Raw genomic sequence first — 27,093 nt, 5'->3', positions numbered from 1 at the left:
GGGGTGCAGTGGCATGATCATGGCTCACTGCAGCCTCGACTTCCCAGGCTCAAGCAATTCTCCCATCTCAGCCTCCTGAGTAGCTGGTACTGCAGGCACACACCACCATGCCTGGCTATTTTGTTTGTGTGTGGAGACAGTGTCTCCGTAGGTTGCCTAGCCTGGTCTAGAACTTCTGGGCTCAGGGGGTTTAGAACGCCTGCCTCCCAAAGTGCTGGGATTATGAGAGTAAGCCATGAGCTGCAGTGCCCAGCCCCAGGTGAGTTTAATGTGCCACCAGCATTGAGCATTACTGCTCTTTGTTCTCGGTGGAACAAACACGCTTTAAGACAGAGGTTGAGATTTGCCTATGAGTGTGCACATGTGTATGAGTGTGATTGTGTAGGGGGATGGGGAGTGTCTGTACATAAACATGCCTGGGGGTGTAATGCCCAGCTGAGAGAGTGGAGGGAATTCACACTCTGTCTCATATTAATTCGGGAACGTGGGAGTAATGGAAACACATATGTCCATGTTGTCTTAATTAGTCCCTGCTGGTTATTGTGTTCACATAGTCAAGAAGTGATGCCAAGTCTCTAGGATTCCAGCCCATTTTTATTCTTTTTAATTAATTAATTAATTAATTAATTTTGAGATGCAGTTTCGCCCTTTTTGCTCAGGCTGGAGTGCAATGGCACAATCTCGACTCACTGCAACCTCTGCCTCCCGGGTTCAAGTGATTCTCCTGCCTCAGCCTCCCAGGTAGCTGGAATTACAGGCGCCCCACCACCCACACCCGGTTAATTTTGTATTTTTAGTAGAGATGGGGTTTCACTATGTTGGCCAGGCTGGTCTTGAACTCCTGACTTCAGGTGATCTGCCCACCTCGGGCTCCCAAAGTGTTGGGATTATAGACATAAGCCACCGCGCCCGGCCTCAGCCCATTTTAATTCTTATTGGCTTCATAGGAATGAAAACAGCAGGTAAGATGGCTTGGAATAATAACAACAGCCAATACTCGCACACTAGAGAAAATTAATCTCAGTCTCCCTTAGTATAATATCACTTAATCCTCACAAGGGTGACGTTAATTTTCTCCATTTTAGAGATAGAAAACCTGAGACTCAGGAGAAAGTAAGTGAACTGTTTGAGAAGACACAACTAGAAAGTGGTGGCGGCCAATATTCTAACCCCAACCTTTGGATCTCTTTCCTCTGTTGACTTACCTCATGCACCCGCATTGACGCCACCAAACAACCTTTAGGTGACCTGGCACAAGGATGTGGGAGGAAGGGGGCATTCACTATCTCTGGGATTAAGAGTGAAGAGAATGGGGCTAGTCATGCTGATTTTCCCTTTGTACCCCATGGAGTGTCAAAAGCTAAGACTGTGTTGCCTTGGAATGAAGGCCATTCAACTTGTTAATAGGAACAGAAGCAGGGTGCATGCCAGGAGGGACGTCAAGAGAGAGCAGATTCCAAGCAGGTCAGTTCTAGCCTCTGCTGCCACCTCGAACCTGAACAATTCAGCATCATTATTCTGAATTTTCTTCTTCCATTTTTTAAAGCCAGTGATACTGTCACCAAAAAAAGATAATCTTCAAAGTAGCCAGAAAGAAAGAGCAAAAGGCCGAGATATAAAAAGTCGATAGAACACAACAGAGCTGGCTGGGCATGGAGGCTCACTCCTGTAATCCCAGCACTTTGAGAGATCAAGGTGGGAGGATCGCTTGAGTCCAGGAGTTCCAGACCAGCCTGGGCTACATGGCAAAACTCCATCTCTAAAAAAGCACAAAAATTAGTTGAATATGGTAGTGTTTGCCTGCAGTCCTAGCTACTCAGGAGGCTGAGGTAGGAGAATCACCTGAGCCCAGGAGGGTGAGGCTGCAGTGAGCCATGATCATGCCACTGCACTCTAGCCTGGGTGACAGTAAAACGCTGTCTCAAACAAAACAAAACAAAACAACAGCATACAACATAGCTATCAGGTTTGACCCATAGATTGAATAACTGCTTTAAAGATTCAGGCTCAAAATTTTCTTGAAGTTCTTAGATTCCTAAGTGATGGTTTAAGGACCACCAGTAATCACAATCATGGGTTAGAATAGTGCTTCTCAAACTTTCAGGGAGCATCAGAGTCACCTGGAGGACTTGTTAACACACAGATTGCTGGGCTTCACCCCTAGAGGTTCTGATTCAGAAGGTCTGCAATAGCCAGAGAATTTGCACTTCTGACAAACTCTCAGGGATGCTGATCCTACTGGTTCGGGATTAGAGTAACAGTTCACTAGTGCTGTGATACACTGAAGCTAGAGAAAATCAGAAATACTCTCCAGGTCTTCACTTCTAAAGCTCACTCAGGCCCAATGTAAAGAAATTCTAAGAAATAAATCACCACTGGGGCATAGCCTAATTCTTTGTTCCACAAATTCAGGCCTTTCTAAAAGAGACCATTGCTGACGTTCTCATATATCCACATAATGGATCTAAATTCAGACTGATTCACAGAGAAATGAAACAGTGGAGGAAAATTCCAGATATGAAAGCATTTTATGGGGCCAAAACAAGTTCAGAAAAATATGAAAAAGCAAACTTAAGTTTTTAATATAGTTAGCATTCAGCTCATGAGTGAAAATCTTGTGCCAAAGTACCATAATCTAGTTTATGCTACATTTGCCCTTTAGGACATATATTAAAATTTTAGGGCAAGCCATATGGAGAGGTTTGTAAAATTATACACTGAAAGGTAGGCAGTGTACCTTATTCCCAAAAGACTATAATGTTCACCTCTTAGAGCTAAAAGAGTAACAAGATCACCAATTTGCATGAAATGTATTTAACACTGAACATTTGCAACTCCTGAATAAAAGTAAATTAGTCTATTGAGGCTGGCTCATAAAAATCATCTTAGAGCTACAAAATAATTCTGAGGTTTTACTCATAATAACGTTTGGAGCTTTCATAAGAAAGATTTGAAGACTTCAAATTAAAATATAATGAATAGGTCTAAGCTTTTCTCCACTAAACACTTGAAAATTAAGACGTACTAGAATGCAGTGAAGGCTTAGTTTTAGCCCTTCCTTCAACGGCTCTCCCTCCCTTTCCTCTTCTATTTCAAAGGGATCCTGTGTACAAGAAAGCCCGAGGAAATGCAGGGTATAAGGATCAAATTGTTTATTGTGAATGTCTATTCAACAAGCTAGATACCATAAAATAAGCGTATAATGAGTGAGGCCACTTCATAACTTCGTTACCTACTCATTCCATGAGCCTGACATCTTGAACTGGTGTTGGTGAATTGTGTGGATATCTAGAGGTCAGTTAAGTTAAAAAAAGACTCACAGAAGATTTGAACTTCTCTTCACCTGGTTATTGTAACCTACCTTGGAAGGCAGCAAGTGGACTGAGTTTTTGAATCAGACAAATCCTGTTTGAATTCCAGTCACCCATGTGTAAAATGGGGATGCCAATGCCCACCTCACTCTACAGATGTGAAGATTAAATTGAGTAAATGCTACAAAATCCTGCGTACCATGCCTGAGATAAGACAAATGCTCACTACGTGTTAGTATTTTTCGCTTTCCTCTGATTTTGCTCTAAGCTGCAATGATTTGGGCCAAAGTTCAGTTCCTCTCATCATGACACAGCATTTTCTTTTAGCTAGCATACATTTCAATCAAGAGCATTTAAAATCATTGGTTTTAAACTGGTTTAAATTCATATGTACTCACTTTCTTTAAAAGCAATGTTAATTCATCACACCGTATTTCTTTTATTCTTACTGATAATAACTGATATTCTGGGTAGCCCTGGGGTCTATAGTAATATTTCTACTAATGAAGATTTATTCTAATGAAATATTTGATGCGAGAATCTTTGTAGCGGAAGTAGGAACAATAAACAAACAGAATATAGTTTCTCTTCTCATTCCTCAAGCTTGGTCACAGGCTCTGTCCTCCACTGGGGGTAAGAGGACATCTGACTTTAGCCTAGGGTGAAGGCCCCATCATGTCTCTTGCAGTGGTTCACTGCCCAGAGGCTCAGCACGTACCTGTGCTTTGACTAAGTAGCCTCTTGGCAACTCCTCAGTGACTAGTTAACAGGGACTATAACAGGAATCATTTCCTCAGAGGAAACCAGTGTCTTTTGGCATAGAACTTTATCTGAGATAATCATCTTTTTTAACTGGAGGGAGCCCAAGTAGTAATGGGGAGGCCCAGCCTGAACCAGTTACGTAATTCTGTCTGTGGAGAGGTGTCTCAGTGAGCTTGCCCTCAAGACCACTAGGAAAAGCTTATTTATACACAAATGTACATTCTTTCATATCTGGACAACTTTCTAAATTAGAGATGGAGAAGCCCATGAGTGGTGGTAAAGAAAGCCTGTGTCACTCACCTGCCCTGGTTGTTCACAGGCTGTCTGGTACCTGGCCTGCTGGCACAGTTCTTTGACCCGCTCGTACTTGGGCAAGTGATTTGACTGTTGGATATTCTTGCTGGATTCTTCCTTCTTACGTAGAAATTTGCTTCGACAAAAAGGGAAAAGCTTCGTACGTGAGAAGTGATCTGAATTACGGTCCCTGAGTCCTGCCCTTTTTTTTTTTTTTCTCTGTCACATGACTCCACATTCTTTAAACAGCAAGAAACAGGTGTTAATCTGTGTCTACAGGAGTTCAACATTTGATGGGTCCTTTATGAAAATGAAAATGACAAGCTGGGTAGGATGAAGATGACAGGTCAGGAAAAGATTCATTCTTCCCAAAAGCATTAATTTCAAAATTTGGGCATACATGTTTCATTTTACATGCTCAAAGTTCCTTTTGTTAAAAAAAATTATATAAATGTTTTCTCTCTCCTTATTTATGTACAGAGAAAAACAAGGCAATGGGCATTAAGGAATCAAAAGGGAGAAACCCAGAAGTGACGATGGAAATAATTACAATGGCATACATTTATCTATTTAAAGCTAGGAAAGGCACATAAGGAAAAGAAGTAGGAAGTAGAAAGAAAGGTGCTGGGTAAGGCTTGGAGGCAGCTTAGAGAAGAACGTGGGAAGGATGGTAGAGAAACTCAATCTACTGGACTGATTAGAAACCAGCACTGAGAAATGCAACAGTAAATCTACACCCATGATAAAGGCGTTGGTCCAATCTTATGAGAATTTATTCTTTTTGGGGGATGTGGACTCATCATTCTCTTGCTGTTTTGGTATTTTAAAAGTTGATATGTCATAATTATACATATTTTGGGGGTATGTGTGATATATTGATATCAGTCTACAATGGGTAATGAGCAAATCAAGATAATTGAGATAGTCATCATCTCATTTATCTTTTCCTTGTGTTGGGAATATTACAATTCTTTACTTGTAGTTATTTCAAAATATACCATAAATTATTGTTAATGATAATGTCCCAACTATACTATCAAATACTATAACTTCTATCTAACTGTATTTTTGTACCAATTAACTGACTTGAGGGTTATTCTTTACAATTCTGATCCAGCAATAATTACTCTATTAGCCACCACAGAATAAGCAGCAAATCATTCAATCTTGTGACTAGGCTTACAAAATCTGCATGCTTAGTAAACAAAAATAAGGAGAAAAAAAAAAATACCCAGCAGGGAGAGCTGCCCACTAGGACTGGTTCCCAGAAGCACCCCAGGAACCAATAATTACCCTCTTTCCACTAGGAATGTATCACGCCAAATTTTGGCCTTCTTGTTTGTTCGAAACCTGAAAGCAAAATGATAATATTTACTGTTGGCATCTGGACGTTTTTCCAAATGGATCTGTGCTAACAGCTTATTTAAAGAAACACCTCTCACTTCCCACAGACCACGACTGCATCTCCATCAATATGCTATTCACAAGCAGCTGAGGAATGCTCAACTTGGGGTGATCCTTGTGGGCAAGGTATATTCTGCCTCCATGTCTTCAGCTGCTGGCTGGCTCTGGGCACCAGCTGGAGCTCAGTGTGTTTGGGGCTGGCCGAGAGGAGGAACAGTGACGCACCTGTTACCTGGCTTTTCTGGGTCCAGAAGTTTGAGGACAGACTTGCCATCCACATCAGGAGGTGTGTCGAGCCCAGCGATATCCAGGATCGTGGGGGCCAAGTCAATGTTGAGAACGATCTGTGGGACTCTGTAAAGGGGCACACGGTGATGGCTGAGATCCAATGCCAGGGGAAGGTGGTACTTAGGGCTGCTTTTTCTACAATAGTGACTCATTGGCCTTCAACTCTTCTCACCCTCTCAACTGGTCTCCTAGGCATGGGTGGTTGCATGGCAAGGGTGGGTGTGTGATCACAGCAATGGCACTGAGCAAGATTAACTGACTCTTGCCAGGGTCGGGCTGGAGAGATGCCTGCACCCCTGTGCTCTGACCACATCACCAGGCAAGATGCAGCCTGATACATGGTTTTTGCAGCAAGCATACTTTTGTTTAAAATCCAATAGTCCATAACTCTCCAGTTGAACAAGGGCCTTAAAATCAATATTTTAAAATAGGATGTACAGTTTTTACAGTTGAATTCAATCTATGCTACCTAGTCCTTAAAACATAAAGCCTTCTAGATATAGGTCTGACAATTCCCAGGGTGTTTCTAATAATCTTAGGAGGCATAATAACATTCTTCAAAGAAACCCTTCTTACTTCAGTTGCCCTGTCTCCAGGACGTAGTGGGATGTGGCAGCACATGAGGTACATGGGGGAGATTCAGAACATCTGGGCTCTGGGCCCCACTGCCAGCACTTCCAGAATCAGGGATCTGAGATGGGCACTGACACTGTCTGCCTAGCTTCACTGTTACATCAGGTGTCCAGGCTAGATGACTTTTAAGGGCCACTCCAGCTTCTGGATTCTACTTCTACTTTTTCTTTTAGTCTTCCCATAATTCTTTCATGGATACAATCCCATTTTATTCAAAACATTCTGAGATGATTGGCAAGGCCATTTTATGATGGGAAAACAGAGATGCAAAGAGATGCAGTGACCTGCCTACAGTGACAGAAATAGCAGCCTAGTCCTTCAGCTCTTTTTCCTTTAAAAGAAAAGCCAGCGTTTAAAAATTTATCTTTTAAAAACATTTCTTTCGGAAAAAATTTTAAAAGTTAAACACTAAAAGGATGGCATCTGTTTTTATTTATTTATTTATTTTTAAATGACAGCGCATCTCTGATTCAAAGAAGGATGATGTCCCAGAAGATCACATCCTGTCTGTGCACACAGACCAAAAAGACATGGATTCCAGTCAATTTGAGAGAATTAGTCATTGATACAGTTATTTTTCCTTTCTCTTTAAGTAGTATACTTCAGCTAATTTAAGATGTGGCAGGGGGAAAAAGGTTTTCATCTTCTAAATTAACCAACCTACACACATCCTTTTTTGTTTGGGATGAAAGGAAACCGGATACTGAGACTGGTAATTGAATTATCTTAGACACACATGAGGTACGACAGTTGAATGTTGCAAACAGAGAAATACGTACATTGATCCTGGTTCTACACTTGGACCACGAATAAAAAAAGGCACACGAATATCAAAGTCATATGGCATGGATTTCCCCTTGACCAGTCCAAACTGTCCAATGTGGTAACCATGGTCGGCGGTGTAAATGATGTAAGTGTTCTCCAGCTCCCCCGTCTCCATGAGCATGTTATACAGCTGAAATACAGCACAGGAACAAGTCAGAATCAATTGTGCTGGTGTAAGATGATGCTCAATAATGTTGCCACGATTGCCCCCGAATATTTTTCCTGTTATTTTTAAAAGGCAAGAGTTGCTTTAATAACATTATGTATATTTTCTATTTGCTTACAATCTGGGAGGGAAAAGGTCCAATAGTAAAGTTGAAACGTAACTTTTTAGAATCTAGCACATTCTACTTACAGGCTTTTTGTTTGCTTGCTTGGTAAAACAAAAACAAAAACACCCCACACAAAAACCGCTACCATCAAACTTTATAGGTTGTATTTTCAAAACCCATTGTTAAAGTTATCATCACATATCTAATTACCAAGGGTTAAAAACAGGCTGCTTCCGAGCCTGATCCAGTTAAATCCAGCCTGAGGCACATCTTGTTTGGCTTATACTATGTTTCAAAGTTCAGAAAATTTCAAATAAATTTTTTTTGTGTTTCTGGCTTCTTTAAAAAAGTCAGAAGACCTGCTGATACTTGATCCACATTTCGACATGGCAAAATTTAGCTGGAGCTGAGTAATTGCTGTTGCTTTAGATGGGGCCCTTAACTCCAAGTTCAAGTTCACCACAAGCTCCATCATTCTTCATTGTCTTTGAGGATGTGGCCCTTGATCTATGCTGATTTGATTTTTTTCTCCTATTTTTTACTGGCTCCATAAGAAACCAACTCTGGAGAGGTAGATGGAATGAGGGCAAGATAGGGGAGGGATGATTCAGCCACTAAATACATACTTTCTCTCTTTCTTTCTCTCTCAACGTGATGCTGGAAAATGAAGGGGAAAAAACCAAACAGGATTGGCAAGAATGAGTCTACACCAAGGAAGCTGGGCCAAAAACTATCACTGAGGTAGGTTCATGTGCTTACCCTCTCCACAGAATCATCCACTGACATCAAAGTCTGGAGCCTTTTGCGCTGTAGAATGTTTGTAAATTCCATGTGGATGGGCAGCATTGGTCCTGTGTACTGCATAATCCAGTGTTTATCCATATTTGGTGCATAGTTATAACTAGGAGTTCTGCAAATATCCAGAAAGGAATCTTACTATATATTTCTTACTTAGTCTTTCAGGACTATATCTCGAGGTTGTGAAATAATCATTATGGAGAGATAATTGAGACACTGCTAAAACATCTTCCTCTTCCAACTATCTTCTGTTTGCATGTATAAGAAGATGAAGTCTTCACCACCCCAAACAGCAAATATCCTCTGAAGGTATATATATTCAAACATATAAAACCATGACTGGCAGCTGAACGTGTAATTAGAAGTTCATTTGGGTTCACTGAATAAAATGTGTAAGAAACATATCAAGATGATGATGGTTATGTTACAAATCTGCAGATAAAATCTCAGTAAGGTACAAGGGAATATTCTCATGTGATGTTAACTCATAAAAATTTTATTGCTAATGAGGCTATTAAATGTAGTCACAAATATGTTATGTGGAATGATGTATCATCATTTCAACACATTTTTTTCTCTTGAATACTTGAGAAGAGTATTTTATTGATTACTTACTTATCTAGTCCTCATGAGTTTTGTATATAGATACCATTACTTCAATTGGACTTGTGGGAATGATAACCAAGTCTACCTCTGCAATATACACGTTTACCAATAAAGCTATTCGTTTAGTAAACAAATCAATATAGGTGCAGGGAATAATTTCTGCAAGCCACAAGGAAATGGTCCTAATGTTCCAGAATAGGTTAGTTCAAGTCTATATTTAATCTACCGCAGAGATCCACGTGGTGTCCCATGTCTTCCACTGGGTACTGAAAAAAACATGTCACCTTCTCTTGATGTCTCACCCAACTCCCTCCACCATTAGATGCTGCCACCTCATGCTCTGGCATGGGCACACAACATATCTATGCTACAGCAATTCTCACCCCGAGAATTATCTGTTTATATTTGAACTCTTTAACAGACTATAATCCATTTGAATCTTCCTCTTCAATGTTATTAAGCACATAGAGGTTAATATTAAAAACTGAGTGAGAGTTTAACATTTGTTGGGTATCATGCAAACCGTTTTATATACATTAGCTCACCTAATTGTCTCAGCTGTTGTGTAAAATAGGTTTATTATTCCCCTTCTACAGCTGAGAAAATCAAGGCTTGGCAAAGTTAAGGAGCTCCTCCAAATTAACAACATTAGTAAGTGGTAGAAACAGAACTGAATTCCAAAGCCCATTTGCTTTAACAAAATGAATGAGAAGGGAAGTGAGGAGTGCTTCCTACATCTGAGATTGCTTTTAATATGAACCACAGCTTTACAAATAGGCAGCCTCACAGAATGAGCAACAGTTTATGTGACCGAGAAATCTGATTCCCAGTCTCTGTCTGAGGAGGATCCCATCAGTGAAATGTTGTGGATAATGACAGCTGAATGTGATCCCATGCCATTATTTGTATTATAAAACTAGGGAAAGAATCAGTCATTGTGAGCTTATTGATTTCAGGAGTCTTGACCAAGTCCTCCCCTGGTTCTGTGGTGGTGTGGGTTTCCCATGGGGAAAACCTGGAGTTTCTGAGATTCATGGTGATACGCTGGGACACTGCCTTGCACACTGGATCATATAAATGCCACCTGCTATTATACATGCTCTTCTGCTGGTGGATTTGCAGAACCTCTCTTTTGATAGTAGAAAACGCTGGTTTGGGATCCCTGGCCTTCTTGGTTGACAAAGTTACCCTGGTGACCAGGATGGGTGCTGGTTACCCAGTAGAAGCACAGCAGCACAAATAATATAACAGCTCAGAAGACACTGTCTCTAAAAGTGTCTCAGTTATGCTCAGAAGTGTAAGTAACTCATGTTTAAAGAAAGAGACAAGATTTAGAGTGGAAAAGAGGGTGTGGCTCAAATGTGCTCATCTGTAAACGGGTTAATAGCACTTTTCTTAAACAGCTGTTTTGGGCCAGGCGTGGTGGCTCATGCCTGTAATCCCAGCATTTTGGAAGGCCCAGGCGGGTGAATCACCTGAGGTCAGGAGTTCAAGATTAGCCTGGCCAACATGGCTAAACCCCGTCTCTACTAAAAATACAAAAATTAGCCGGGCATGGTGGCAGGTGCCTGTAATCCCAGCTACTCAGGAGGTTGAGGCAGGAGACTCTCTTGAACCGGAGAGGTGGAGGGTGCAGTGAGCCCAGATCGCACCATTACACTGTAGCCTGGGTGACAGAGGGAGACTCTATCTCAAAAAACCACCACCACCACCAACAAAAAACAAAAAACAAACCCAAAGCTGTTTTGAGGAACAACCAGCATATATACATAGCACTTAAAATGCCTAGAACAGAGGCACATGAATTTCCTCCATGAGCCAATAAACAAGCAACTCCCATGTAATTATCTGGGTTGGAAAAAATCCATAGTATTCCAAAACAAACTCTTCAGGTATGACCTGTCATTCTTAAGATAAACTTTCAATATAAACTTTCTCCTGCCTACCAAAGTAAATGATTCATGAACCAAATGGTCCCATTTTTTTTTCTTTGGCCTGAAAGAGTTCTTCATATCCAAAGGTAAACCACAGACATAAGGGAAGTGGGGAGGGACTTAAGCCCATGTCTCTTATTCTTCATGCAGCATGTTGCGTTACAAACAGGATTAGATTAAGGGGTTGAGGAGGAGGAGACAGGGGCTTCTAAATTCCCTCAAAAAGGGTTTTTCGCCCATGGGGGTAGTTCGAGGTCAGAGAAATATAGAAAGTTGGTCATGAAAGGCCCCTAACCATTTACTGGTACGTGCCCTGAAAAAGAATACAGCTATAACAGATTACACAGGGTTTCTTTAATAATACCTAAACATCCTCTACTTATTGCCTTTGATGTTGGGTTGGGTTAATTTAAAAATAAATCTAGTTGACTTTTTTAAAACCACAAAACCTCAACACAAATAAAAATTACAATAGGGAACTGAAACGCAGGCCCACAGCGGGCAAATTATATCTTCCACCAGTTACCTTGGTGTGCTTGGCATAGCTCCACCCTACTTGGAGGAACAGGGAAGCTTGCAGCAAATTACAAGCCTCAAATTGGACTCCCGGATTTACAGAATGACATATGTTAAATCTGGCTTATATTAAAAGGGAAAGTTCAGGGACTGATGTCAAAGCTGTCCTCCCCTGCCCGCCCCCCTTATTTTTCTTAATTTCTCGATATGGGAGATGACCCCCAGCTCTGGGGATGAGGTCCCAGGTGGGATCTCAGCAGGCAGCAGGGACAGAGTGTACACGTGCCTTTTAAAGGAAGACAGACTGCCACTGCTTCCCACAGAACAGCAGCTGTTCAAGGACCCGCAGGTGGAAGGTCGGGGGTCACTGGAATTGACAATGTTGTTGAAAAGTGATCTTTTGCCAAAGGCCTGTGGTTGCCCCCTGCTGAGGTCTGCCAAATTCCTCGAAGATGCGGCCTTCTGTTCCCCAGTGATAATGAAAGCTTGCTTCCCTAAGAATTGCCTTCAAATTATTCAAACAGGGCCTGGAGCTGTCAGCTGGAACACAAGCCACTGAAAAAAGCAGGTAACCGTTTTTGGGAGAAATGGAAAACCACATATTGAGTTATTCCAGAATGTTTTGGAATTAGACTCAAATATTCATTCCAGCTCTGTTCCTTAATAGTATGTGATCCTGGACAGCTTTTTGTCTAAGTCTCAGTTCCCTCATCTATATAATGGGGATAACAACTTTAAAGAGTTCTTGTGAGGGTTAGGAGATTTCTGTGACTCTAGAGAGCAAATTCTGGGACCATATCACACCCATTCTCATAGGTAGCTGGAAAAGAGCTTATCCCTTAATAGCTCATTTGATTGCTGCAGCAACTGTGAGGACTCAGCAGGGCACATTAGTTCCATGTTACAAATGAGGAAGTAAAGTACACAGAGGTGGCTCAGAAATAGTGCACCGGGATAGCTCTCCATCAGTGCCCCTCCTACAACACCACACGGGCCACAGTCTTGAACCAGAAGCCCCACAAAGTGCCTCAAAAATCTCACTCATTAAAAGGAAAATTGATATATCCATTTCTTCCTGTCAAAAGTAAGTCCTAAAATCTTAGCATTCATCCTGATTTACAATACCACCTGCTTCTGCTTTCCCATCAGGTATCTTCCCATCAGTTGCTGGGAAAACTTTTGTTGCAACTACAGAATAAAGCCTGGCTCTTCTAGGCACACTGGCTGCATCCATGAAAAGGTAGATAACACAATACTGGTTATTAAAATTGAGAGGACTAAAGACAAGACTATCATTTTCAAATTTCCATTGCTTTCTTAAAAAAAAATTCTGTGTTGGAGGTAGAGTCACACATGCCTAACCTGGGAAGACCTTTCTCTTGCCTGTTAGATAAGGGCTTCACCCAGTACTGTACACTCCAGACCTTATCCTTCCAAGAAAACATCCCTGTAATCCTCCATAGACTATTCCCATACATAAAAGTTTAACTTTTCCCAGCGAGGCCTCCCTGCATATTGTTTTCCTGTAGTCACTGCTCGTTTGGATTTATTGCTCAGTATGCTGGATCATGGATACTTGAGTCCACTGTACTTGTAAGCTCAACCTTCACCATCATGCCAATTCTCCTGGCTGTTTGATTTTCTTTCTGGTATTGCTTATTGACATGACAGAAATAAGAATTCTGAAAATCAATGTTACCTTTTTTTTTTTTTTTTTTGACAGGTGAGTATTTTAGGAGAATTATTCTTACTAGCAAAGAAAGAGTTTCAAGAGATGCATGTTTTGTGTATTAAATTTACACCTGGGGAATGGCAAAGAACTTAGGAGTTCATTTTTAATGCTGATGGCCTTTGGTGTCACTCCAGTGAAAATGAATATATTTCTAGTGTTTTATATCTGAACATGTGTTTTCTTCATTTATTTAGTCTCAAACAAACAAACAAAAAGCCCTAATGATCTAACCCTTAAAGGTCACTGGTAGCAGAACCGTCATTCTCTTAGAAATGAAATAAGACTTCAATTCCCAGAATAAGCCAGTGATACAGATGTAAGGCACACATTCAAAGCATTAAATTGGAAATTCTATACTTAATCTCTCAAGCTGCACCATCTCTGTTTTCACTAAAACTGAGCTTACTTAATTGACTTTGTGGAGATATTCCCCACCTGAGTTCAAATATCTGTAGATATGTAACATTTGAACACACGCAGGATAATACCAAATGATCTTGATTGGAGGTATATAAGAAAAATAATTCAGAGTCTTTTAATGAAGCTATAAATATCAGTTAGAATTGTGCAGATGCATGGAACTGTTTATAGCTCTAATCTGAATTGTGACTGTGATGTGAACTGAGTAAGTCTAGGGGAGTGAGAAGATCACCTGGGGCCAAGAGAATTGAGTTTCAGCTCTAGTTTTGTCCCTAAATACTCATGTGACCTTCACAAAACCATCTGGGCCTTCATTTAAAGAACATAGACTTTGGGTTTTTGTTTTTTAATCTAAAAAACTGGAATTATATTATCTCTGAGTGTCTTTTAAATTCATGAAACCAACTGTTTAAATATTTTGATACTATTTTTAAAATGTTTTCATGTCAGCTATTTAATGAGGTGAACATGTTTGTTCATTTGCTAAGCAACAATGAATTGTGCAACTCCTTTGTCGGAAGGCATGTTCACCAGGCACTGGGAGGTAAAGAGATGAAGCATTTTGTCCCTGTCTTCAGAACAAAGCTACCTGCAAAATTCCAGGGCATCATTCACCTGATGTGTTATTTGAATGCCCCCTGGAGTTGTGCAACTCGACTTCAGGGATCTCAGTAAAAAAGCAACACCAACGCTGACAGTATAATTAGTAAATGATCCACCCAGAGAAGAACGAGCTAGAAACAGAGAAAAGGGAGCAATGAGTTCTGCCCAAATCACATTTTTCTTTTTTTTTTTTTTTGTAGAATTTAAACTTTTCTCATTTTCAAAAGCACGTCCTTTCATGTATTTGTGGAAAGAGGTATGAATGTGCAAATTCTTTTAAGGCAAGACATTTCTTTTCAGCTTTAGATAACAAAGGTGTTTCAAAACCTTTGTCCTGTGGCTTGCACAGAGGGAGTTTTCCCTTTGACATCTATGTTTATTCAAAAGCTCTACCTTCACAACAACTCTTGCAAATTAGTGCACACGGACTGTTCTACCAAGAGTTTAGATTTCACTTGAACTTGTGTATTTGTGTGTGTGTGAGTGTACATGCACACACACACAGTCACACACGTTTATAGGTATGGGAAGAAAGAACTGTTAAATTGGAATAACAGGCCAGGTGTGCTGGCTCATGCCTGTAATCCCAGCACTTTGGGAGGCCGAGGCGGGCGGATCACCTGAGGTTGGGAGTTCAAGACCAGCCTGACCTACAAGGAGAAAACCCGTTTCTACTAAAAATACAAGATTAGCCGAGCGTGGTGGTGCATGCCTGTAATTCCAGCTACTCGGGAGGCTGAGGCAGGAGAACGGTTTGAACCCGGGAGGCAGAGGTTGTGGTGAGCTGAGATCATGCTGTTGCACTCCAGCCTATGCAACAAGAGTGAAACTCCATCTCAAAAAAAAAAAAAAAAAAAAAAGAAACTGGAATAACAACAACAACAAATTTTCAAAGTTGACAGGGGCATAGTTCGTAGAAGGGTGATAAGGAGGTCCCTTAGTTTCCTATAGAATCACCGGGGAGGTAAGTGGCATCTCCTTCCCTGTCACGGCTTTTGTCCACAGGTGTGTATCATGATATCACTGAGGCGGGGAGAGAGAAGTACATTAAAGCAGGGGTGAAGGAATTGCATCTCTATGGAGGTTCTGGGGAAGTAAGTCACTGAAAAGTAGAGTAGAGTCTTAGCCAGAGTGCAGGGCTTTCTAGTAATAGGATTATTATGTGTGTTATTATGACGGAGGCTTCCTCAGATTTCTCAGTGGCTATGAGTAGCTGAGTTACCATTTGATTAAACTGTTTTCCCTGTCAACAAGTGGTCGATAATCCCCTTTCACTCTTCCTTGGTAAGCATAAGCTCTACCATCAATTTGTAAAGCTAACAGGCCAATAGCGAACTGGCTTCCTCTCTTTGTTGGGAACGGCAAACACCTTGGAAAGATGATACATTCGCCCCAGTTCTGAGAGGATCAGATAGTTAAAACCCGATGCCAGATGAAAGCGATCCGAATGATGCCTGACCACCAAGGAAGAAGACCAAAAGGAATGTGTTCACGTTACTTGCATCCCTGCAACTGGGGAGAACCTACGGTTTCTTGCGCAGTGTTCACAGGGCCTGCCAAATATTTCTGCAAAGTACTTAACTTCTTGCATCCCTTTGCCTGAATGTGTTGCTAATGTTTTCGCTAAGGAAGCTGGTCATTGAGTAGCTCCATGCACTACCGTCGGCAGCTTGTCTTCCATTTGTCTCACTCCTTTTGTCTGAAGACTGAACTCTGAACCTGTGCACATGCTCACTCCTTCCAGCCCCTTCCTCCAGCAGCAACCAGGGACACCTTTACAGCAAAGATGCCAGGAATTCAAGGCTTTCAGGGTATGCAGGAGATCACAGTCTAGGTGCACAAAACCCAAGGATTAGCAGCAAAGAGAAGCTGAATCCCTCAACCAACCACATGAATTTTCATTTCCTGTGGCTAAGGGAGTTCTCCAAACTGGCACTTACCCATAGCACATACTTGCACCTGGAAAAGATAACACAGTCCAGATTGGTCCTTATCCTGTCTATTGCATTGGAATGGGCAGGTGTGAGAGGCTTATCACAATGTGAGTCTTAGCTTGTCAAGAGGTATGTCATGTCACAATGGACAAGCATCAAGTTGTCATTTCTCTCACTGCTTCCCCTAAACCTTAAGTTGAGCCATATGAAATTGCCCTTTTGTAGGTCAAGAATGATAGAATGTTGGTAGTTTCTCAATAGAAAGCATCAATAAGAATTGACACTTATGAAGTGGCTTCTATGTCCCAGGCTGTATGTGGGGACTTTACCTACATTGCCTCTCTTAATTTCTCTTCATGACATCACATCAAGGTGCTAGTATTATCTCCATTTTACAGATGAGACAGTGGAGGTTTCCAGAGATTAAAGAAAGCACCCATAGACTTAGTGAGGGCAGCTGAGACAGGAAGGCAGGCTTGTTAGCCTCTAAGGCCACACACTGCCCTGTGTAGATTTTACTTTACAGAATCACTAAATAAGGGCAATAGATGGTTCATTTGAACTAAAAAGGAACTACTGAATCTATTTGCACGTGGAAATGACTGAGCCACCTCCTATTTTGTTACTACCCAACCTCCAGTGACTCTCTGCTTGCAGTTACATACAAACTCACTGACATCCTCAATATTCTGCAACAGTTTCCCTTTGCAGCATTGTTCCTCAGTGCTGCTTTCTTTGTAGTCAATTCTGCAGTTTCTAGGACACATCTTAGATTGCATCCCTTACACAGTGACCGCATGTCCTTGCCATATTCTCTTCCTGAAACCCAATCGCTATACAATCATCTGTAGAAATTTTACCCATCCTTGAGGCCCACTTTGAAAGTCTTGGTCCATGAGTTTTCCTGGTTTCCCTTGAAGATATGAATGCTTCTCCCTCCCCACTCCGCAGCCCTGCCAATGTCTGCTCTGTGCTTGTCACTTCTGGCCCTATTGGTGATATCGCCATTGGGACACTTGCCCATCCTGCCCCTAGAGCAGAGGTTGGGGCAAAGTCACTCTATCAAGGCTAAGATAGTATTTACAGTCTGTATGGCATCTGACACAACTACTCAACTTGGTTGTTGTATTGTGAAAGCAGCCACAGACAATACATAAATGAATGAGCGTGACTGTGTGCCAATAACATTTTATTAACAAAAACTGGTGGCAAGTTAGGTTTGGACTGTGAGTATCAGTGTGCCAACCCCTGTCTTAGCTCATCAGTCCTTAAATGTCAGCAACTATGTCTTCCTCATGCTTATCTGTATCCCTGCTGGACTGCATGGTGTCACAGGTGGCACCGATGAATATTTGTGGAATGAAATAGAATTTTTAATTACTGGAATCAGAGATGCTTTTCAAAAAGCTATTGCTGAGACCCTGAGAACTCTGCAGACCCCTCCCCTCATGCAATATTGAATCCATGCAACTGAGCTCTCAGAACCTCTTGACCTGAGGCTGATTTTCCTGCAGGCTTAGGACCTTGCCTCAAAGCTTCAAAGGCAGGCTGACTTTTAAGGAGCCATAAAGCACTCTGGTTTGTCAACCCCTTCTCCTCCAGCTTAGGGGAACATCTGTAAAGTTTACAGTTATAGGAAGTCACCTTAGGCTGGGTTTCTGCTAATGCAATAAAGAAAGGTAAAGTGATTTCTGATTCAACAGAAATGGGAACAGAGGGGTTTGGGGGTATTGAAAAAGCCCGCAGGACTTTTTCCTTTCATTGAATCAGTTGGCTACTAAATTTGTAAGTGAGCTATAATGGAGAGCCACTTGTCACACATGGGCTTCATTCATGAATTTAGTTGCAGAGTTATATATAGCGGAAGATCTTCAGAAGCTTAAATATCCACCCATGGAGTAGACTCCAAAACATAATGGCTTATCCCAGCTATATTCCCAGGTGCTGGGGCAACTTTCACGATTTGTTGATGATAGTTTGTGCATTAAAACACTTCCATGTAGCTAACACGGTGAAATCCCGTCTCTACTAAAAATACAAAAAAATTAGCAGGGCGTGGTGGCGGGTGCCTGTAGTCCCAGCTACGTGGGAGGCTGAGGCAGGAGAATGGCGTGGAACCCAGGAGGTGGAGCTTGCAGTGAGCCAGGATCGCGCCACTGAACTCCAGTCTGGGCAACAGAGCGAAACTGTCTCAGAAAACAAAAATCCAAAAACAAACAAATAAAAAAACACTTCCATCCTCTGAGTTCCTGGGCATGCTCAGTAGGTTACCCACCCTGGCTTCATATTGTTAGTTCTTGTCCTGAGTCAGCTCTGGCCTCCTTCTTTCTAGTCTAAGTCACGTGATATAGAGATGATCTGTGTACCACTGACCAAGAGTCATAAGTCAATTAGTTACAATGAGGTACAAATAAAAATATTTTATAAGGCTGGGTGCGGTGGCTCATGCCTGCAATCCCAGCACTTTGGGAGGCCAAAGTGGGTGGATCATTTGAGGTCAGGGGAGTTTGAGACCAGCCTAGCCAACATGGTGGAACTGCATCTCTACTAAAAATACAAAAAATTAGCCAGGTGTGGTGATGTGCGCCTGTAGTCCCAGCTCCTCAGAAACCTGAGGCCGGAGAACTGTTTGAACCCAGGAGGCGGAGGTTGCAGTGAGCTGAGATTGCACCACTGCACTCCAGCCTGGGTGACAGAGCGAGACTCTGTCTCAAAAAAAAAAAAAAAAAAAAAAAAGAACATTTAATTAAAACTCTAGGGATGTATAGTGACCAGCAACTAGAGAGCCTGCAGTAGTTAGTTATCTATTTTCATAAGGTTCTTTCTGCCTGGAATCTTGGCTAATAACCAGTGTGGATGAAAAGAGATGATATTTAAGTACAAATAGATTAAGAACCAATTTTGGAGGTTTCACAATATAGGAAACATATACCAATTTTCTGTTCCCTGTCTCCCTAATGGTCAGGCTTTCAGCAGACACTGAGCCAACTCCACTGCTCTGTGTGGAAGACTGAATATTGATGGCAAAGCTTGGGAAGAAATGGTGTCAAATGAGTGAACAACAAAATCATGTTCTTTGCTGCCAGAGCATCCAGATTTTTCCACCTTTGGTGAGAACTGTGGCACACGACAGCTCTCTGTTCTGTCTCATCCCCCCATGCCATCAGCCCTCTCCCTTGTGCCTTCCCACCTCCCCCATCTCCAAGACTCTTGCCTCTTTTAAAAAAAAAATCAGGTTATTTTAAAGCTGTGACCTGAGAAGCCCTCTTGGGCAAGACACTTAAGTTGCCTTCTGCAGGAATTCTAATTGCACATCTGCAGCAAAGCTGCTACAGTATTCGCCTGGAAAATAAACCCATGTTTCTATAACCAGACCAGGGGTCCCCACTGTGTAGCTATGAAAAGCATACTATTTGATCATCGTTATTATTAGATCAGACACACGAATATTATTTAAGACAACGAAAGGAAACTCTTGTAAAACTTGCCCCCATTCACTCTATGTGCGTCTCTTCCTTTCTATTTAGCTACTTGTAAATGCTGGAAATGTGATTCCTCCTCAAACCACCCAGATAAGGCGCTTTCTTTCAGGCTCAGCGGCTCCGCCTGTTCCATGGTCTGCACTTAAGTTATCCTTTTTGTGGATACACAGGGTGGAAGGAAACAGGGTAAAGGGGAGGAGTGGGGCGAGGAGAAAAGGGAAAGGCATGTTCGGCAGGTCGCAGGTTGAGTTTATTACTTACATGTGTTGGGAAGCATTGGGGTACAGTTTAGAAAACTGTGGGGCCGAGTCCTCGGGGCCATGGGGCGCAGCGTGGCTGATCACCATCATTACGGGCCTATGGGGATACATTCTCTTAGACATTTTGAAGTAATTAATGCTCTCGTTAGTGATTAAGTCTGTGAAGTAGTCCTGAAACATACATTTGACACAAAACAAAAATTACAAAAGGTGACATTCATCAAATCACATTTGAATAACTGCTTTCCCCAGAAGCAATTCACTGCATGAAGTGGTAAGGTCTACAGCAGGAAGGAAGGCTGCACCTCCCAAGGCAGCCAAACATCTTCGATAATACAGAAAATCAGCTGCCAGTTGTTTTCTAGGGTTGCTAGCTTGGTAACATGTGAAAAATGGATTTTAAGTAATATACAACTTAGCAAGGGGGAAAAAAAGTCAAGTCGTGTTTGCCCAAGATAATGATTAGTCTGGCAATAAAAGCACTAGAACACATGAAACACCAGATACATATTTCAGTCTCAGGTTTCACTGACGTAATTCCTTGGCAAAAAATTTAATTACTTTAAGGGCAGGAAACACCCACGCCCACTTCAAATTTACAGTTGCAGAACACACACACACACATACACACACGCACACAAATACGCAAACACAAGAAAATATATTTTCTTCACATGAAAAATCCACCTGTGGGAATTACAATAATCACTAATCAAAGTCATGGCCAAAATCTGGGAGCACAGGGAAAAGCTGTAACATTTGATCAGTTAATTTACTTGAAACACTTGAATAGGGAGCAGTTGATTTCCTGCAGATTATACTGTGTTAATTGCACAACTAAAGCAATACAGCTGCTGGGATTAGAGTCTGACTTGCTAATAAAATGACTTAACCCACAGTCAGGGGGGCTGATGCAGGTCTGTAAGAGGGAGGGAGGAAATGGAGTGAAAAGGAAAGAAAAGATGAAAACTTAAACCACCTGCTTTTTTTAAGTGTGTGTCATTGGCTTGGAGCTCCAGTATAAACTTTATTCAGAAAGTGTTTAGGCAATATTTGCAAATGTTGAAGGCTCCCAGGCATGGCTAATCACATGTTGTAGATTTAAGGACCAGAACAGCTGCAAAAGCAGTATCAGAGGGATGGTGTGTGTCACATATCATTGTTAGGGCAACTCTACAGGCTATCTCCTTCCTCTTCCAAGGGGGTGTCTGTTTCATTCTTTTCCTCACTGAAAAAATATATTCTTTTCAGACACAGTTGTCTTTGACACTTAATCAGCTGTGATAATGAACAAGTTACGCTGATTTAGTATTTGGAGAGAATCTTGATTACTTTGCTCTCTTTAGGACAACAGGGAAAGAAAGGTTAATAACTTGAACAAGGAGCATGAAAAGCATCCCTACAGACAGCAAAGGAGAGCAGTGACAATTAGTGCACATGGTCTGCACCATTTGCATGCAATGATTGTATCCACAGCCGGGGATATGAACTAGGATGAGTGGTTGAGCCACTCTAGAATGCTTTTTTCTCATTTTTGCAAATGAGGATATTGCTCAAATTTGCCTCCAAGGTCTATGCTAACTTTTAACTTCCATGAGTTTGGAAGCCTATTAGCAATGTTTATGAATTCATTTGCACTCATGGTTTTCTGAAGGGTATGAAGGAGCTGGACTTACATCTTATCTCCCACCAAGTCCCTTGTGCTCAAATCAGGCCAAGCAAAAAGACAGCAATATGCCAACATTAAATCAAGTTCTCTCCTTCCGATTTCTACCAAGTGATCTAGCCTGTTGGGAGAGGTTGCTAGATAGAGCAGATTCTCAGCTTCTTTTATATAAATGAAGAAGAGATGGGTATGGCTGGAAGGGAAGGGGATATTTTAGGCAAATTAGCAGGCTAAATTCAAAGATATTTTCCCCTTTATTCTTATGATTTGAAAAAAATTTAAACCTAAGTCAGCTATCACAAAATCTTTGTGAATTTTTAAGTCAAAACTAGAACCCATTTGTCAAAGAACCATAGGACATTGATTTCAGTTTCTCTGAACTGATTTGAAAATCCTAGAATTGATAGCATTAGAGACTTTTGTGGACGCTTGCTGTGATAGGGCAGGTATACTTGTCACGTATAAGCTTGGTCAGAACAGGAGTAAAAACAAGGAATGTGGTTTTTCAACCTTTAATTATTATATTTATTTGCTCTTATGCTTGTGCCTAAATCTGAAGCCACAGACAAAATATACTTTTGTCCCAATGAAAAGTAAAACAGTACAAGATGAACATTTGATTGTGTGGACAAGTCCCTGGTTGGGTCCAGGGCAGCTAGGGGGACAAAAATTATCACAAGACAGAGCAGAGAATTCTGATTTTCTTGATGATACTTTCATCAAAGCCTGATTGCCTTTCATCCTAATGAGGGAAATCACTACACAAAGGCAGCGTTCCTTGAGAGTCTTTTCCTTGCCTAGAGTTTAAAATTACCTTAACATTTCTCATGCTAACATTGTGAGAACATAGAAAGCCAATCTTGTGGATAGTTTAACTCACTGAAAATGGCTTTTCCCCGTTATGCACAAAGTAAATTGATGCAGTGTAAAAGTGCCTGAAAATTACCTTTGCATAATCAAATCCATGCTTTTCTTTGATGCCATTGCGACAAACAGTGTAATTATAGAAGCGAGAATTCTTGATTAATCCAAGCCATTCTCGCCACCCAGGGGGGATGTAGCTGCCATTATATTCATTGAGGTATTTTCCAAAAAAGGCTGCAGTGGGAAAAAAAGAATTATTTTTTTTCATGTAAAATGATTAATCCTAAATAAATGGATAAGTATAAAATTAAAACTTGTAAAAGAGATGGTAAAACAAAAGTTGGCCTAGGTAATGTGAATGCCAAAATGACATTAGTGTAATACTCCAATCCTTTGGCAAAGTGACATAAACACATTTTTAAAAAAGAAATAGAAGTCATATCCAAGTACATGGATTACAGCTCAATGAAAGCATCATAATGATCACAGCACTCTGGATGCATTTATTTCTTATGGTCCTACTGCAGTAAAATCAGGCTATGCCCTTTTGTTAAGTTGATGAAACAATCAGAGAAGTAGCGTGAGATTTGGAATGCAACCACCGGGCAAGTGTTGGAGAACTGAAAGTTCAGTCTTTGTGATAAGTTTTCTAACTTACTATTTGAGAATTGTGAATTATAAAAACACTATTGAAAAGCTTGTTTTTGTTTTTACATATCCAGAAAGTACAAATTTTCTAAACTAGGGAACCATGGTAAACTCCATTTTTATGGGATATGGTCAGGTTTTATATCACATGTATAGTATGTAATGGGTGTTTATGTTATGTGTATTTTATGAATGTATATATCTAGTATTGATAATAAAAATTCTCTCAACATAAAGTTACTATATAGATTACTAATTTTCATAGAATTATAGTATAGTAGAAGTATATGTGGCATGAAGACAACATAGTTCACTAAAAATGCCACTGGAAGGCCTTCACATTTATAACTTTGTCATGTCACTTCCAAGAAAGACCACTGTGCCACGAGGCTGACTGGGTCTTTCTGAGAGGGTGAATAAAAATTTGGTCTTCTGCAAAAGATGATGACAGGAGAGGGGTACGGGAAGAAAAGAAGAAGCTGGGATTCCAGGAACAATATGGGTTCATTCTTGAAGTGAAAAATGCATTACAAACTAGCCGAATGGTAGTCATAAATGTGTTGGAATAGTTTTGAGAGAGAAAGAGGATGCTATTTGTAATTGTAATTACAGAAAATCTGGTATAAACAAGCACGATTCTGGGTAAACCTAAATGTTTGGTCACTCTAGCCACACACATAGCTTTCCCTTCAAGTAGAAAGGGCCAGAGAAAATTTTATTTTATATATGTCTGTATAGGTATATGCATGTGTGCGTGTATGTATATATGTGCGTGTACACACAAACACACATCCCTATACATACATACACATATGTAGGCAAGTGTTAGTTTTTCTGATGTTATAAAGCTGTTGCCAGACGCCTTCCATGTCAAAGCCATTTCCTGGCTTCCTTAAACAGATTTTATAGGTGCCCTTGCTTACATCCATGGTAAAAAAAGTAGTTCCTGGAAGACTGGCTTGGGATAATAGAAACGAATTCTAGAACTGGGGCACTTTATTGACATTGGTCTGAAAACACACATTCTGAATTTTAAACTTAATGTACATAATTTTGGTGTCTCTATGGGATAGCTAGTTAGCTTGCTTTTATCTTTGATATACAACTACAGATGGTCCCTGACCTGTGATGGTTCAATTGAAGATTTTCACATTTACAGCGGTGTAAAATTGGTATGCATTCAGGACAGTACTCAATCAACCCTATGAGATATTCAGTACTTTATTACAAGCCTATTGGCTTTGTGTTCGATGATTTTGCCCAACTGTAGGCTAATATAAGTGTTCTGAACACATTTAAGTTAGACTGGGCTAAGCTAAGCTCTGGTGTTCGGTAGGTTCGGTATATTAAAGGCACTTTTGACTTACCGTATTTTCAACTTATGATGGGTTTATGGGGATGTGACCCCATCGTAAGTCAAGGAGCATCTGTACCTGTAGAATTCCTCCATCTGAATGTTTTACTTGCTTCCTAATGCCATTACTTAAAATGGAATTACCAGTTTTCCCTTTCAGCTTTACTCCATTCCTCTGAATGGCATAATCACCCTCCATGAACCGTGTTTGGCCCTCCAGAGTCTCCTCTGCTTCCGCCTGCTCCTGCACTCCCCTTGCTGGGCAGTTGCCACCCCCTATTGAGTGTGCCTTGGAAACAGTGCTCAAATCCCTCCCACCATCCCTGGTAACTTGCCACCCCCCACAGATGCTCATAGTCTCACTGACTTTCCCAGCCAGGCTGGAGGGTCTTTCCACTCCGATTGCCACTGATTGATCTTCCCAAGGACCTGCTCTGGTTACTTCACCCTCTTCTCGCAATCTCAGATAACCCTCACTGACTGCAGAATCAACTGTACTCTGCTAGCTTGCCCTCAGAGTTACCTTGAGTTTGGACAAAATCCTTCCCTTTCCAACCCCATCTCCTATTTCTCTGTTAATCGTCCCTCTCTCCAGCTAATGTTTCCTCTATTTGCTCTCTGGTTCCCACCTCTATATTTTTGCTTGTGCAATTCTCTTTATTTGCCTCTTTATATATCAAGGCCAGAATAGATGCCATTTCACTCACAGTCTCTGTCTTAATTCCACAACACTGTCTTTGTGGTTCTAATGTCATCTTCCCTTTCTCCATTGTGGTATAGTCATATTCATATAGAAGCTGAATACCTGCTAGACTATAAGCTTTTTGAGGGCAAACATTGCCTCTGCCTTGTCTCTGAGGCACTCTCCATCCTTGCACACAGTTCAGGGCTCCAACCTTTTTGTTTCTTGAACTTGGGTTCATGAACCCAATTTATTCTGGGGACTTTACTAGGTCTAGACTTTTAAAAATTTGTGATTTTGCTTGAATTATCTTATTTATTTTTTTGAGATGGAGTCTCACCCTATTGCCCAGGTTAGAGTACAGTGGCATGATCTCGGCTCACTGCAACCTCTGCCTGCCAGGTTCAAGCGATTCTCCTGTCTCAGACTCCCAAGTGGCTAGGACTACAGGTGCATGCCACCACACCAAGCTAATTTTTTTTTTCTTTTTTTTTTAAGTAGAGATGGAGTTTTACCATATTGGTCAGGTTGGTCTCGAACTCCTGACCTCAGGTGATCGATCCACCTGCCTAGGCCTCCCAGAGTGCTGGGATTACAGGCATGAGCCGCCGCGCTCAGCCAAATTATATTTTTTAAAGCTGATTTGGCCTTCAAAACATTTTCATAGAATAGAGCTGTAGAGTTTCCAAAATTGTATTTCTTATTACATTATTTTAGAAAGAGTCTAGACTCCAGTCTGAGAAATATGGCAATGTGTGTGTGTTGAATGAATGTTTATTTGTTGACTCTGTGAATGAGTGAACCAATCAGGTCGTCAGTCAGCCAAGTGTCCACTGCTTAAGGATTCTGTCAGGGGCATTGAGCAGGTTGATCAGTGTAGGGCAAAGTGTCAAAGGGTCTCACATCAGGTGACTCAGGATTTCTTTCTGGGCTGACTATGTGTAGTAGGAATTCTTCTAATGAGGAATTCCTGTCTTAGAGACGAACTGACCTTTTCACATAGAACCACAAGATGATTTTCCTTTTCCAACAACATGCAGTATGACTTGGAGCCACAGGCAGCAGACCAAGGCCACACCCCACTAACATTCAAAGGGACTGTTTCCAAAAAGCTTGCACTTAACAACCTCAGGCCCCGTGCTTTCCTTGGCCTCCTCCTCATCCCTACGGGTTTATCCCACTTTTCTCTCCTCTTTTTTTTTTTTTTTTTTTTTTTTCCCAAAAAGGCAAAAAGCATAGTGATTGAGAATATAAACCCTAGAGCCAGCCTGCTTGGGTTCAAATTCTGGCCCTAATACTTGCTAGGGTATCCATCTACATGCAAGCTACTTAACTTCTCCCTCCCCCAACTACCCTTCTATAAAGCCACTGTGGTGATAACGATAATGGTGGCAGGATTGTTTCGAGGATTAAATGCATCAACACATATGTAAAGCACTGAAAACAGTGCCTGGCACAAAACAAGGGCTTGTGAAGTGCTCCTACAACTAATATTGTTATTAGCGTCACCATTATCAGTATCCTTTTGGCCCTGTCTTATAGTAAATGATTTTCTATTCTGCAGTGTAAAGAAATCTCACACTAGAGTTCTGCACTTGTACCCTTGAAAATATCTCTTCGGAGGTTACATATTTTCTTCCCCACTACTATTTGTTTTGTGGCAACAAACTCCTCCATTTGGATTTTTCTGCTTAATTAGTTTTATTTTTTTGTTTTCTGCACTTTAAGTTACTTCGTTGTTGGGGTTTTTTGTTTCCTCTCCCCACGTCATTCCTGCCCTTTCCTCATTGTTTTACTTTGTAGGA

At 41.1% G+C, this 27,093-nt stretch overlaps 1 protein-coding gene across 8 annotated transcripts in view; it reads right to left on the bottom strand.

The window, feature by feature from the left end:
• The window catches only part of SULF1 (sulfatase 1), a 195,007-nt gene that overhangs the window by 49,031 nt on the left and 118,883 nt on the right, over nt 1–27,093 (bottom strand). For all 8 annotated transcript variants that reach the window (XR_003120772.1, XR_003120771.1, XM_025393779.1 and 5 more), the window contains 7 exons: nt 22,687–22,838; nt 20,076–20,245; nt 8,549–8,699; nt 7,472–7,647; nt 5,997–6,125; nt 5,661–5,717; nt 4,374–4,503 (listed from right to left, as the gene is read on the bottom strand). Coding sequence is in view for 6 of the 8 variants with exons in the window: in XM_025393779.1 (XP_025249564.1) it covers nt 4,374–4,503; nt 5,661–5,717; nt 5,997–6,125; nt 7,472–7,647; nt 8,549–8,699; nt 20,076–20,245; nt 22,687–22,838 (965 nt within the window). In the remaining 2 variants the exon portion in view is untranslated. The remainder of the gene's footprint in view (nt 1–4,373; nt 4,504–5,660; nt 5,718–5,996; nt 6,126–7,471; nt 7,648–8,548; nt 8,700–20,075; nt 20,246–22,686; nt 22,839–27,093) is intronic.

The sequence above is a fragment of the Theropithecus gelada genome, chromosome 8 (genome assembly GCF_003255815.1).
Source record: "Theropithecus gelada isolate Dixy chromosome 8, Tgel_1.0, whole genome shotgun sequence".
Classification (NCBI taxonomy): Eukaryota; Metazoa; Chordata; class Mammalia; order Primates; family Cercopithecidae; genus Theropithecus; species Theropithecus gelada.
Note: the sequence above shows the minus strand (reverse complement) of the source record. Positions and strands in the feature narration are given on the sequence as shown.